Here is a 13,881-nt window from a genome sequence, read left to right as displayed (position 1 = left end):
AATCTCTTTTCAATATTATACATATATAAAAAAATATTGGTTGCTACAATAAATTATTGTAATTATGTTATTACTGACTATCGCATTACTTAATTTGTAATGTTACGATATTACTTTATTATTACCGTTCTATTATTTACCATGTTCCTATAGTATTAACTACATCACGAATTAATAGCTACCGTCACTGGGGTAAAAAAATAAAAGGCAAAATAATTTTTATTGCAGGAAACAACAAATAGGTCATTCATGGTTAAAACGACGATGAAATAAAATCGATTCTTTTCCAGTGCCAAGAAAGTTGTCCAGTATTATTTTTTTACTTCCACAGATGGCTTTGAATAATTCCTAGCTCCAAAAATTGTACTGCCAACTCGAATATTGGTACTTCCAAGTTCAATCTAGAAGAAATTAAACAAATCATAAAATAAATTAAAGCGAAATTGGTGAAAGAACTTTAAAATTTGGGAGCAATGTCTTCATCATTTTTTGGTCCATCTACATAGGAATTTAGGATTTCATTCATTATATCTAGTTTTTAATTCGCTTTGAAGAAACGTTTAAGAACATGTTAAACATTCATCGTCAAACGTATCCAAAAACGTGTCAAAACTCAAGTACCGCCTTTAAACATTATTAAATAAAAAAAACAAGTTTTTTTAACTGAAAGTAAGGAGCGACATTAAAACAATAAACGCACAGAAATTACTTCGTATATGAAAGAGGCTGCTTCCTCATCAGCGCCCCGTTCTTTACGCTAAAGTTTGACTCTTTCTCTCAATTCTTCTTTTTAAAACAGTAAAAAACTTTAGAGTAAAGAGCGGGGCGTTGATGAGGAAGCAGCCTCTTTCATATACGAAGTAATTTCTGTGCGTTTTAAGTTTTAATGTCGCTCCTTACTTTCAGTTAAAAAAACTTGTTTTTTTATTTAATTTCTGAACGTTTTTGAATCAATGCATGATTTGATTCTGGCTCTCCGCAGAGGAATAATCAAAGCAAAATTTGCATAATTATTTTTTTTTTTTTTTTGGCTGAATGGCTTTCTCATAATTTTGATCGAATGATTTTGAGAAAAAAGAGCGGGGGACGAAGCCTAGTTGCCCTCCGATCTTTTGGTTAATTAAAAAGGCAACTAGAACTTTTAATTTTTTACGAATCTTTTTATTGATAAAAGATTTACGTAACTTATAAATTAGCTTACGTAAAGAACTTTTGTATTCTCATGTTTTTATTACATATATGAGGGGATTCGCCCCATCGTCAGTACCTCGCTCTTTACACTAAAGCTTAAATTTTATCCCAATTCATTAAGAATGACCCCTGAATCACAAAATCCGTAGAATAAATAGTTGAAATTACTAAAAATACTTTAGCGTAAAGAGCGAGGTATTAGAAGGAGGTGAGCCCCTCATATGGGTAATAATTTCTGTTTGTTTTAAGTTTTATTGCTGTTCCTTACTTCCAGCTGAAAAAGCTTTTTCACATTTATTTTTTAATTGTTTTTTTTTTAAATAATGCTAGTAAATCCTGCTCTCCCTTCATGGAAATTTTCTTCTCCCATGACAAATTATCGATGGAAAGTTCCCCCAGCGTATCCCCCTCTTCTCAACCCCTCCCCCAACCAAAAAAATCCTCCTGAAAACGCCTGTATACTTCCCAATAACCATTACTATATGTAAGCACAGGTCAAAGTTTGTAACTTGTTGCCCCTCCCACGGGGACTGTGGGGGAGTAAGTCGTCCCCAAAGACATAGTTATAATGTTTTTCGACAACGCTGAATAAAATGGCTATCTCAGAATTTTGATCCGTTGACTTTGGGAAAATAATTAGCGTGGGAGGGGGCCTAGGTGCCCTCCAATTTTTTTGGTCACTTAAAAAGGGCACTAGAACTTTTCATTTCCGTTAGAATGAGCCCTCTTGCAACATTCTAGGACAACTGGGTCGATACGATCACCCCTGGGGAAAATTTCTCCGGAAAATTTCTCCGGAACACAACTGGAAAAGCTTCGTCCGTTTTTAAGGGTGCCCATGATTCAGAACCATGTATGACCACTGTCATCACTGTAGCTCCTAATACTCTAATCTTGGTTTGCAAACTTTTCTTCCTATTCTTCTAAACTTTTCTCAACTTTGAAAAGCACACAGACCCTTGGCTATTCTACTTTTAACATCTTTGGTGCACCCACCGGCTTTACTATTAACACTACCAAGGTAAGTGAAGCTGTCCACTTGATCGATCTTTTCGTTACCCTTCGTTAGTCATCTTGACTTATTCCTAGCCTTAGCGACTTAATCTTCTTAGCATTAATTTTCTAACCTATTCTAGCAACATGAACACGCAAAAACTCCAAAAGTTAACTAATTTTGCTCAAACTTTCATCTAGGATGCTTTAATCATCAGCATAACCTTAGTCCAGAAAATTGTTTCGTTCCTATTTGTTTAGGTGTTCTCTCATTACCATTCTTGTGCTCTTAAAAACAAAATCCATCAAAATAATCCGTAAAAATGAGGATATAACACTGCCCTAACTAATTCCTTATTTAATACGAAGCCAGCTGCTAACCTCATTTCCTACGTTAACTAGGCTCTGGTAAAAATGTACTAATGGCAATCTTTTTTTTTTTTTTTTGGTAAGTATTCATTTTGTTTTTGGAAAATCTACGAGGAGAACTTTGGAAGACGATACTGTAGAGGACTTTGCTATCCATTAAATGCACCAGTTTATATTCAAAGAGCGATTTCGCTACGCGTTTTTCTCTGAGCAAACTTTACTAAATATCTATCGTAACTTAGCTTCGCAACAATTAATTTCGAGAAGAGGTTTTCTGAAAAAAAGTTTTCCAAACATATTTTCAATTCTTTCCAGCATTCCCGCAAAAACAGGGCCATAATGTTACCAAGGACAACTTCTAAGAACTTATGAAAGACCAATTATATAGCCTCCCAGTTACATGGAGTGAACCATTCATTTCTAAACATTAATACAGTCCTTTTTTCATTCACCACGAAAAAACTTACCACGAAGAATTATGCCAGCTTTGCCTCTCACTGAGACTATTGTATTTTTTTTAGGCCTACTACAATTAGCCATGGCTCTTAAGCCTTTCAACACTTCCACCAAGTTGATTTTAATTCAATATGTATAGTTCAGTTTTTCATATGCCATTCTTTTCTATTTTCACTCGTTGCTAAGCTTTATGGCCGTTTGTCAATTTTATGGCCTTGATTGACTTAGTCAGCCAAATGACAACCAAGGCCAATCAACATGAAAATATCAGCTAATCAGCTACTATATATATCATTAGAAGAACTGTAACACGGTAAAAAGCCTCCTCCAACCTCCCCGGCTACTCCGTCTACCGTCATATCAACCAAAATATCACCAATATATTCATCAACTTTAAGCAAAAATAAGCCACTGATAAGTAACGGTACAAAGTAACAAAAGTTCATAGGATCTACGAGAAAATAAAATGAAGCCTTCTTACCGCATGCTCATAGTCCGAAGACATTCCCATGGAAAGTTCTAGCTCCTCAGCATCAATCTCCAAATGGGAGCTAACCGTGTTACGACACGTGATGAGCCTCTAAAAGAAGAAAAAGAATATATTGAGCACGTGTGTGTGTGTGTGTAATAAGTATAACTAAATGAATATAAACTATTATTGATTAAATGTTAAAAAATACTCCTTTTCAAAAATCCAATTAAATCCCATTCGAAAATCTTTATCAAGTTTTAGCCGGTTCGGCTCACGTCAGTTAACCATAGAAAAGTAACTGGCAGAAAAAATGTGGTGTTTTTGGAAAAGCATAAAAAGTGAAGTTTTCTAGCCTTGGCTCACTTGGTTTTAAGTCATTTGTCTTCTAACTGGACTGAAATCAAAGGGATATAGCTTAAGTCTTAACTAAGTGTGGTTTAGGTGTTTTAGGTTTTGTTGGGCGTTCTTTATTACTGTTATTGGTTGTCTCGCGCTTACCCTGCATTTTCAGTTAATACAGTAGTTGAAAGAGAACCTTTCATTTAATTTAGTTTGAACTCGGTCAGGACCAGCGCAGACTTGCCAAGGCATTTGGGTTTGACTGCGGAGTTACCGATATAACGCTTGCGGCTGCTAGTATTGAAGCTTTAGCCGGTTTTGAAACCGGCGGGCTCACCTTTACGAGCCTTAAGGACCCCCGAGGAAGATTCACTTCAGGCAGTTGACCATCGGGCTAGTACAGTCTTCAGTTGCAGCAAACCGAGTGACCAAAAGCATTTCAAATGAATTAAATTGGATTAAATGGAATAGTTGTGGGCATCAAGTCATGGATAATTCTAGAAATAAACAAGACGGATAGTCCAATTGAGTGAGAAGCAAACCTGGCATTAATGCCCCCCATATTAGGATTGTATAAAAAGGAGGTTGATTTTGAATTAAAATGTATGTCTTCCCTCTCTCAAAAGACATCCGGTCAAAATTTTGGCATAGCCATTTCGTTCAAAAGGTCAAATAACTAGGCCTCCAGGGATGAAATGAGCCCCTGAAGTCTCAGGGGTAAGAGTTGCAAATTGTACAGTTTGCCCACCGATACCACATAGAATTTCTTATTCGTATTCCTATTCGTATTCGTTTATTTAAATAGCTATCGTAGCACTAAAAAATGAACGCTAAATTATGCTACATTTACAATCACAAAATTACAATTAACACTTGTTAAATGCTCTTACGAAATATGGTACAAAGGAGTTTGCGAATCTCTTCGTACGGCACTTGACTGGTTCTAGTTTGTTGTAATGCCTAGTATGTCTGCTGATTGATGCGGATGGTGGAAGTATGGATCGGTGCTTCTCGTTTGTTAATAGTGATTTCCCAAATTTCATTATTAGCTCATGTCTTCGGTCGAATAAGGTGGGCAAATTCAAGAGCTCAAGGGCACTTCCGTAGCTGCTGAAACTGGGTCCAAGTATTATTCTAGTAGCGCGTTTATTGGGAAAGTGGGGAATGTTCTTTCCTGGGTGTGTCCGAAAAGGCTAAGGGTATTTAGGTGAAACTTCTGGGAATGTTATGGATGATGTTGAAATAAACCAAAAACCGCTATGTGCTTAGAAGTTATCAAAAGGGGGTAACTGCAATATCTTAGGAACGGCTAAGGGTATTAAGGTGAAACTTCTAGGAATGTTACGGGAGATGTTGAAATAAACTAAAAACCGCTATGTGCATACAGGTTATCAAAAGGGGGTATCTGCAATAACTTAGAAACAACTAAGGGTTTTAACTTGACATTATCAGAGCCCTTACTACTACTATTACTACAACAGCAACTGCGACTAATTGCGACTGCGACTACTGCTATGACTATTTGTAGCTCCCACTACTTACAATTGTGGCTGCTTGCGATTTGACTACGACTGCTCATGACTGGCACAGCGACTACTTGCAACTGCGATGCGAACTGTAAGAGACTGTGATTTCTTGCGTCCGGGACTGCGGCTAGTTGTAGTTGTGACTACTTTCGACTACAATTGCTAGCGACTGCAACTACTTGTGACTGCTACTGCGACTACTTGCAAATAAGAAAACTAACGACCTGACTATTTCTGTCTGGGGCAATTTCCGACTGGGACAGTGACTCCTTGCGACTTTGACAACTTGAGACTACGACTACTTGCGACTACTCATGACTACGACACTACGACAACTTGTGACTGCGATTGTAACTCTAAGTGACTGTGACTACTTGCGTTCAAACCTGCAATTGCTTTTAAACCATGCGACACTACGACAACTTGTGACTGCGATTGTAAATCTAAGTGACTGTGACTACTTGCGTTTAAACCTGCAACTACTTGTGATTGCGACTACTTATAACTAGGATTACTTGCGACTTCCATTGCTTGTGAATACTACTGTGACTACTTGCAACTAAGACAACTCACGATTTATCATTTCCGTCCACGACAACTTCTGACTGCGATTGTGACTCCTTACGACTAAGAAAAATTGCGACTGAGACTACTTGCGGCTGCGATTGTAACTACAGGTAAGTGCGACTATTTGCGATTACAACTGCTACTAATTGCAATCGTGACTACTTTTGACTACGACTGATTGAGACTGCGACTAATTTTATACAGCTTTAACTGCTTGTGACTGCGACTACTTTTGAGAGTGACTACCACGACTACGACTGCTTGTGACCGTGTCTGTGACTACTTGCATTTGTGATTACAACTATTTACGTCCGCGATTGCGACTGCGACTTCTTACAACTGCGATTGCCTACGACTGCTGCTATTACGACCCCAGTCACGACTGTGATTGCTAATACTACTTCTACTACCTTTACTAATACTGCTACTACTACTATTATTGCTACTACTGCTACTACTAGTACTACTACTACCACTACTTCTACTACTACTACTACTTATGCTACTACTACTACTATTACTGCTACTACTTGTACTGCTACTACTACAACTACTACCATCCAGGTCCTCGAAAGGGCGTACCTGCAATATCTTAGGGACTGTAGGGACATCTTAGCAGTATTGAGTTTTTACTTTCAGAAAATGTTGACGGGGATGTTGTACTACATCAAAAGACACTAGATGCATCCAGTTTGTCACAAGGGAATAACTCTTGATTATAGGAAAAGCTACAGAATAAAACTTTCGGGAAATGTTTGTAACATTCTGACTTACCTTTTCTATTCCAGTTGACCTGGGTTCTACAAGTATTGAATAAACGTCTGCTTACGAATCAACCGACTTTTTACATGGTGTCAGAGCCCCTCTAAAAGTCATGGAAGCCAACGTACCATACCCCACAATGGACTGGTCAAGCGACAATCTCAAAGAGGCATGGTCGAGATTCCAAACACATGCAACCCTCATGTTCCAAGGACCCCTTAGTGGAAAGACTGAAAAAATCCAGTGTGCGTTCTTGCTGATCTGGCTAGGAGAAAAAGGGAGAGACATTTTCAGTACATTTACAATATCTGCTGAAGAAACAGACAAAATTGGAGCATACATATCCAAATTCAGTGAATATTTCAGCCCCCAGTCAAACACAGTGTTCTCAAGATACCTCTTTCACAAAAGAGGCCAACGTGATAGTGAAACAATCGATCAGTACATCACAGAATTGAAGTTATTGGCTCGGGAATGTGAATACTCCACAACAGACTTGAAAGAGGAAATGATAAGAGACAGACTTGTACGTGGTATCTCCTCAGCGAGAGTCAGAGAGAAGCTCCTACAGGCAGGTTCAAATCTGACCCTGTCACAAGCAGTTACCATATAAAGGGCACATGTAGAAACCCAGGTGCAACTTAGAACAATGTCGCAACCTGGCTCGAGCAGCTCCCACGGAGGCCAGGATGCATACATTAAACAAGAAGTTGACTTCATTCGAAAAGGCAAGAAGACGAACCAGAGTGCACAAGCTTATAAACAATGTTAATTCTACGGCGGAGAGTACTCCCCCATGCACAAATGCCCAGCCAACGGAAAAGCGTGTAGAAATTGCAACAAGCTAAATCATTTTGCGAAAGTTTGCAAAAGCAACAGAAAAACAGTAAACCTCATAAACCAGGAAGCATGTCGAAATGAAGACGATGATCTCTTTATGGATACAGTGAACATTATTGATTCTGTTAACATGGACAAAGGTGAGGACCAACCCTATGTGAAGCTTGTGGTGAATGGACAAGCCAGAATCACTTTCAAAATCGACACTGGCGCCCAAGCAAACATCATTCCAGAAAGGAATTTCAAGACATTCAAGCCAAAGCCTGTAGTAAGTGAAACGCTACAGATTCTTACTAGTTTTGGTGGCCAGAAAATACATACACTTGGAGTCTGCAACCTGACATGTACATACACAAACGGCAGCAGTGAAACTCAGCCCTTCTTCATTGTAAAAGATGTCCCCATGCCAATCCTTGGCTTTGATACTAGCAGGAAACTCAACTTAGTACAGCTGGTCCTCACAGTCGAGAGCTCAAAGGTCCAGAAATCAACTCCATTTGTCGAAGAATTCCAAGACCTCTTCCAAGGTATTGGTCAGCTCGAAGGAAAGTGCCACATTACGCTGAAAGAAGGAGCTGAACCAAAAACAGTACCAGCTAGACGCGTACCGATATCCCTCCAAGACAGCTTTAAGAAGGAACTCGATAGGATGGAAAGCCTTGGGGTCATAGAAAGTCTCCCACCCCACCGATTGGGTCAACGCTGCAGTTGTAATTGAAAAGCCTGACAAGAGTCTTCGGGTCTGCATCGACCCCCACGACTTGAATATGGCCATCAAACGACCCCATCATCCAATGCCTACATTCGACGAAGCTGTTTTGAAACATGCCGGCGCTAAGTACTTCACAAAACTTGACGCTCGCCATGGATATTGGTCGCTTGAACTTGACGAGGAGTCGTCCGAATTAACAACGTTCAACCCACCATATGGCCGATACAAGTTCAAACGGATGCCGTTCGGCCTAATCTCGGCGCAAGACGAATTCCAGCGCCGCATGGAGGAGGCCTTTGAAGGTATCAAAGGTATTTCAGTCATAGTGGATGACATCGTCATATCCGGCCGAACCGATGAAGAGCGCGATTCTAATGTGCGCAGCGCGCTTATAAGAGCCCGCGAGAAATGCGTGAAGCTCAACCTTCAAAAATGCGTGTTCAAAAGTGATAGCATCCCTTACTTTGGACACATAATATCGGAAGCTGGCATCCATCCAGATCCACGGAAGGTTCGAGCACTAAAGGAAATGCTCATCCCATCGACTAAAGATGAGCTTCAGACCATATTGGGAATGATGAACTATCTGGCAAGGTATATACCCAATCTTTCCTCACTGAACCAACCACTTCGCAAACTGGCAAACCAGCGAGAGTTCAAGTGGGAAGAAGAGCACAACTCGGCATTCACAAACATCAAAGAATCGATTTGTGACTCATTATCATTCCTTGATCCAACATCAGGAAACATCGAGCTCCAAGTCGATGCTTTGAAGTTCGGCCTTGGGGCTACTATTCTTCAGAATGGAAAAACTGTATCCTTTGCATCGAGCAGAATTATTCACAGATAGAAAAAGAATTATACGCTATCCTCTTCGGCTGCCTGCATTATCATCAGTACCTGTATGGCCAGAAATTCATTGTTGTGTCCGACCACGAACCTCTGCAAGTTGTCCTAAACCGCCCAATTTCGAAGTCGTCACCTAGGCTGCAGCGGATGTTACTAAAAATCCAGCCATATGATTTTACAGTGATATTTCGCCCTGGTAAAGAAATTCCTGTTGCCGACGCCCTATCCCGCTTATATCTCCCTGAAGAGGATACAGAAACGCAAATGGAGATCGAATCGTACGTGCACTCTGTGATGACGCTTCTCCCAATAAGCCAGGACAGGCTTAACAAGCTAAAAGAAGAGACAGCAGCTGATCATCAATTGGTTGAGCTCACTAAGACTATCCAAAGTGGCTGGCCCGAATCTAAAAGGTCCGTCCCCACAAACATACTTCCATTTTGGAACGTCAGACACGAGTTAACAGTCATAGACCAGATCATATTGAAAGGCGATCGTTTGGTCATTCCAAAAAATTCCCGCAAGAACATCCTAGACCGCATCCATTTATCACACCTGGGAATTGAAAAGACTAAGCAACGAGCTCGCTCTATTGTGTTCTGGCCAGGTATGACAAAGGATGTCGAAGAACATATCAGACACTGCTATGCGTGTATCAAATATCAAAACTCGAATCAAAAGGAGCCGTTGTTACCTCATGATATCCCTCGCCTACCTTGGGAGAAGATCGGTTGTGATCTGTTCTACAAGAGTGGAGAATATTACCTCATCACCGTCGACTATTACAGCCTATTTTTCGAGGTTGATAGAGTCGGTAGCAATGCATACGCCCATCAAATCATATCATGTTTGAAGAAACAATTTGCGCGGTATGGAATCCCTAGCGTCCTCGTCTCCAATAATGGTCCACAATTCACATCAGCTCTATTTCAGAAGTTCATAAAAGACTGGGAAATAGCTCACAAGACTTCATCGCCAAACTTTCTACAGTCAAACGGACTTGCGGAAAGGACAGTACAAACTGCCAAGGATATCCTCACTAAGACTGATCTCACAGGAGACGATTTCGAGTTGGCCATGCTCGAATACAGGAACACACCGGTCGATGGACTGGCATCCCCAGCCCAGATGCTGATGAGCAGAAACTTGGGATCGATAGTTCCTTGCACTGGAGAACTACTCTCCCCAAAAATCGTTCATCACGGCGAGTCCGTGCAGAACCGAAAAAAGCAACAATCACGCCAAAGGAAATGCCACGACAGGCAGTCAAAAGAACTAAAACCCCTCCAAGTCGGCCAACCAATTCAAGCCCAAATCCAGGGTATGACATGGCAGTCTGGCACAATCGTGAGAGCATCGAGACGAACGAAGGAGGAACCTATCGGCGAAACAGGCTTCACATAAAGGTGCTCTGCCATTCAAACAGGTCACCTGATGCTGCTGAAGCCCTGGAAACCCCACATGGTGAATCTATGGGAAACCCACATGCCGAAGCTCTTACCTCGTCACCCATAACTGCTTTTGCTGCTCTCACCCCTCCAACTAAAACGCCTGATCTAAACTCGCGGCCGACTTCCCATGATCTTAGTCCAGCATTCCATACGCCAATACCTGTACCAAGCACAAGTCGCACGACCCACGCGGATCTACAGGGTGCTCCGTATTCAACCCGTTCAGGTCGATGCGTAAAGCCTGTAAAGAAACTTAACCTGTAAATGTAAAGAAACCGTAGAGTGAGTGCAGTAGAGGTGAACTAGAGAAGTGACCCAAGTGCCTTATCGTATATGAAGTATGTATGAGAGTACGAAAAGTGAGCCAAGCACCTTCTCGTATTCTAAGAGTTAAGACCGCTAATCGTAGAGGTGAAATAGAGAAGTGACCCAAGTGCCTTATCGTATTATGAAGTATGTATGAGAGAAAGAAAAGTGTTAGAGAAGTGAGTTAAGCGCCTTCTCGTATTCAAAGAGTGAAGACCACTAATCGAAAGAATTGGTATGTTAATGCATGCATGATTAAAGTGGGGTGGATTGGTTATGGAATAGTGTTATTTGTTGGTAATATATAGTATGGTTTTTGTACCAGCTCACTAGTTTGGAAAAGAGGAAGGATGTAACATTCTGACTTACCTTTTCTATTCCAGTTGACCTGGGTTCTACAAGTATTAAATAAACGTCTGCTTACGAATCAACCGACTTTTTACATGTTGAATCAAATAGGAAAAAATACGGTAAGGGTATTAAGTTGAAATTTACAGGAAATTATGAGGAATATCTTCAAATAAATATAAAACACTACGTCCATCCACGTTGTCAAAAAGGTACTCAAACTAATACTGAACTAGTACTACAACTACTACCATCCAGGTGCTCGACAGGGCGTACCTGCAATATCTTATCGACTGTATTATCTTAGGTACTATATGAACATAATAGCAGTATTAAGTTTATACTTTCAGTGAATGTTGAGGGGGATGTTGTACTACAGCAAAAGACACTAGCTGCATTTAGGTGGTCACAAGGGAGTAACTATTGATTTTAGGAACAGCTACGAGATGAAACTTTCACGGAATGTTGAACTACATAAAAAAAAAAACGGTAAGGGTATTAAGTTGAAATTTACAGGGAATTATGAGGAAGATGTTCAAATAAATACAAGACACTACGTGTATCCTTGTTGTCAAAAGGGCATATGTGAAATATCTAAGAAACGGCTAGGGTATTCAATTTGGTCTTTCAGGGAATGTTGGAAGGGATGTTGAACCAAAATAAATAATGTGTTGAACATATTCCAAGGAGGGTTTTTTTCTAGTATATTATCCATAGATTGCTATGGAATCAAAATCTTAGTTCAAGAACAGCTGGAAGTCTCAATTTGAAACTGAAAGAAATTTATACAATATTCATATTGAATACAATCAAAATCAACACTCAGATCACTTTATGGAACTTAACACAAAATCCGGTATTTATTTCTTAAGCCAAAAGTCTGAAAAACTAAAGAAGTATTCACAATATTATTCAATAGCAAACTTTTGCAGTCAATACGAACAGACATCAACTACAAAAAAGTTCCCTTAAAGAATTTTTACAGAAAAGTAAAGAGCCATACTGAAATTTAAGACGAGCAGATGTAAAATCTTAAATTTCTGATGCTCAAATCTTGAATTTCTGACAATGTTGTAAATTAATATCATTCTATTTTAAAAATTCAATTTAATTTCATTAATTTTTCCTGTCATCACCGAGCTTCACTTGGTGAGAGAAGAAAGAAAACAGTTTTTTTAATGTCTTTTGTAAAACAACTTTAATTTCACTTTGTTTTATTTGACAAAAACATTTTTACATATTTTTACTGAAAAAATTATTCTAGTCAGAGGAAATAGGCTTAAGATTGTCCGTGCAAGATTCGACTCTTCTTCATAGAAGAGAACTGGCGAGCGCTGAAAACCACGTTGTGACCGAGAGTGTCCCAGGATTGCACAAGCCTCCCTTCAACCAGAGGTCCCACGGACTGCTTGCTGTCCGGTTCTAAGCCTGCTTAATTGCAGTGTGTAGACTTGACAAGATGTATGAGTCATCGTCCTGCAGTGGTTCTGAAACAATTGCTTTTCTTGAGGCCAAAATATTTTCGATGATTTAAGAATTTAAAATTGCACCTTGAGATGTTACAACGTCTAAAAATAGTTATCGCATTGATATTTTTTGACTGACGAATTCGGACGCCTCTAACTGGACTTATTAGGAGTTTGAGAAACATATGTCCTAGGGGTAAGAAACATGAAATTAGGCGATATAGAAGTTATTTACTCAGACAGGAAGAATGGGGTATGTAGACATTGATTAGGGTCCATGATAAAAAAGGAAGCTGCTGAGTTTTGTTTAAGTTGGGAAGGTATTAGTAATAGAATGCTAGTTTCTCATTTAATGAAAAATGCAAGGTATCAGTAATAGTAATATGACCCTATGGAACCAACTGTGAGAAATAGATGTGTTCACTTAAATTTCGCTTACAGCTACAGGAATAAATGGAGAGGGTCCCAGGTAGAAATATGGTATTTTTATTAGGAGATTATAACGTCCATGTCGATAAATGGGATCCTAGCCTAGGTAAATTTGGTGTATTAAATGAAAAGAGTCAGACTAATGCAGTTCTGTAGGTATACCAATCTAGTTGAAACCAATACAATATTTTGTCAAAAAATGGCCCATAAGTTAACATGGCATTCACATGATGTTAGACAACTAACCTTATTGATTATATTATTATAATCCAAAGACTGGCAGAATCAATATAATTATACTGGGGCATATAGGAGATCTATTACTGATGTTAAAAGTAAATATCACTATTTAGCTGTGTCTAGAGTTAATTTAAAGCTGAAATTTACGAAGCGTAACTACCTTCGTTTAAAATTTGACAATATAGAATAAGAATGGAATAATCTCAGGGAAATAATTTGTGAAGTCACTGATGGTGTCTTTGGGAAGAAAGTTAGGAACGCAGCTAGGAGTATTAGAGAAAACGCTTTATATTTTATAGAGAGGAGGAGAGGTTTGTACAAGAACTATCTGACTGATAGATTAAAGAAAGTGGAGAGAGCATTAAAATATTGACTAAGGAAGTTTGATGTGAAAGCCATGGATAAAACTTCCGAAGATCTGGAAGAGTCAGCTAGACGGCGTAATGGTAAAATACAGTACTGGCGTGTTAACAAATTGAAAGAGTAGTCAATCTGGACATGTCCCAGCTAAAGATAGGAACGGGGCTACCATTAGTAATAACGAAAGAGTTAATAAAAATGGGTG

The 13,881-nt window shown here is 39.3% G+C and overlaps 1 protein-coding gene across 1 annotated transcript in view; it reads right to left on the bottom strand.

The window, feature by feature from the left end:
* Nucleotides 1-201: 201 nt before the first annotated feature.
* LOC136042801 (pyridoxal phosphate homeostasis protein-like) overlaps nt 202-13,881 on the bottom strand; it is a 30,452-nt gene continuing 16,772 nt past the window's right edge. The window contains exons 4-5 of the mRNA XM_065727742.1: nt 3,491-3,589; nt 202-401 (exon numbers count right to left, since the gene is read on the bottom strand). Of these exons, the coding sequence (XP_065583814.1) occupies nt 312-401; nt 3,491-3,589 (189 nt within the window). The 3' untranslated portion in view covers nt 202-311. The remainder of the gene's footprint in view (nt 402-3,490; nt 3,590-13,881) is intronic.

Source organism: Artemia franciscana, unplaced genomic scaffold (genome assembly GCF_032884065.1).
Source record: "Artemia franciscana unplaced genomic scaffold, ASM3288406v1 Scaffold_2055, whole genome shotgun sequence".
Classification (NCBI taxonomy): Eukaryota; Metazoa; Arthropoda; class Branchiopoda; order Anostraca; family Artemiidae; genus Artemia; species Artemia franciscana.
The sequence above is the reverse complement of the archived record's forward strand: the minus strand, read 5'-3'. Positions and strand labels throughout refer to the sequence as shown.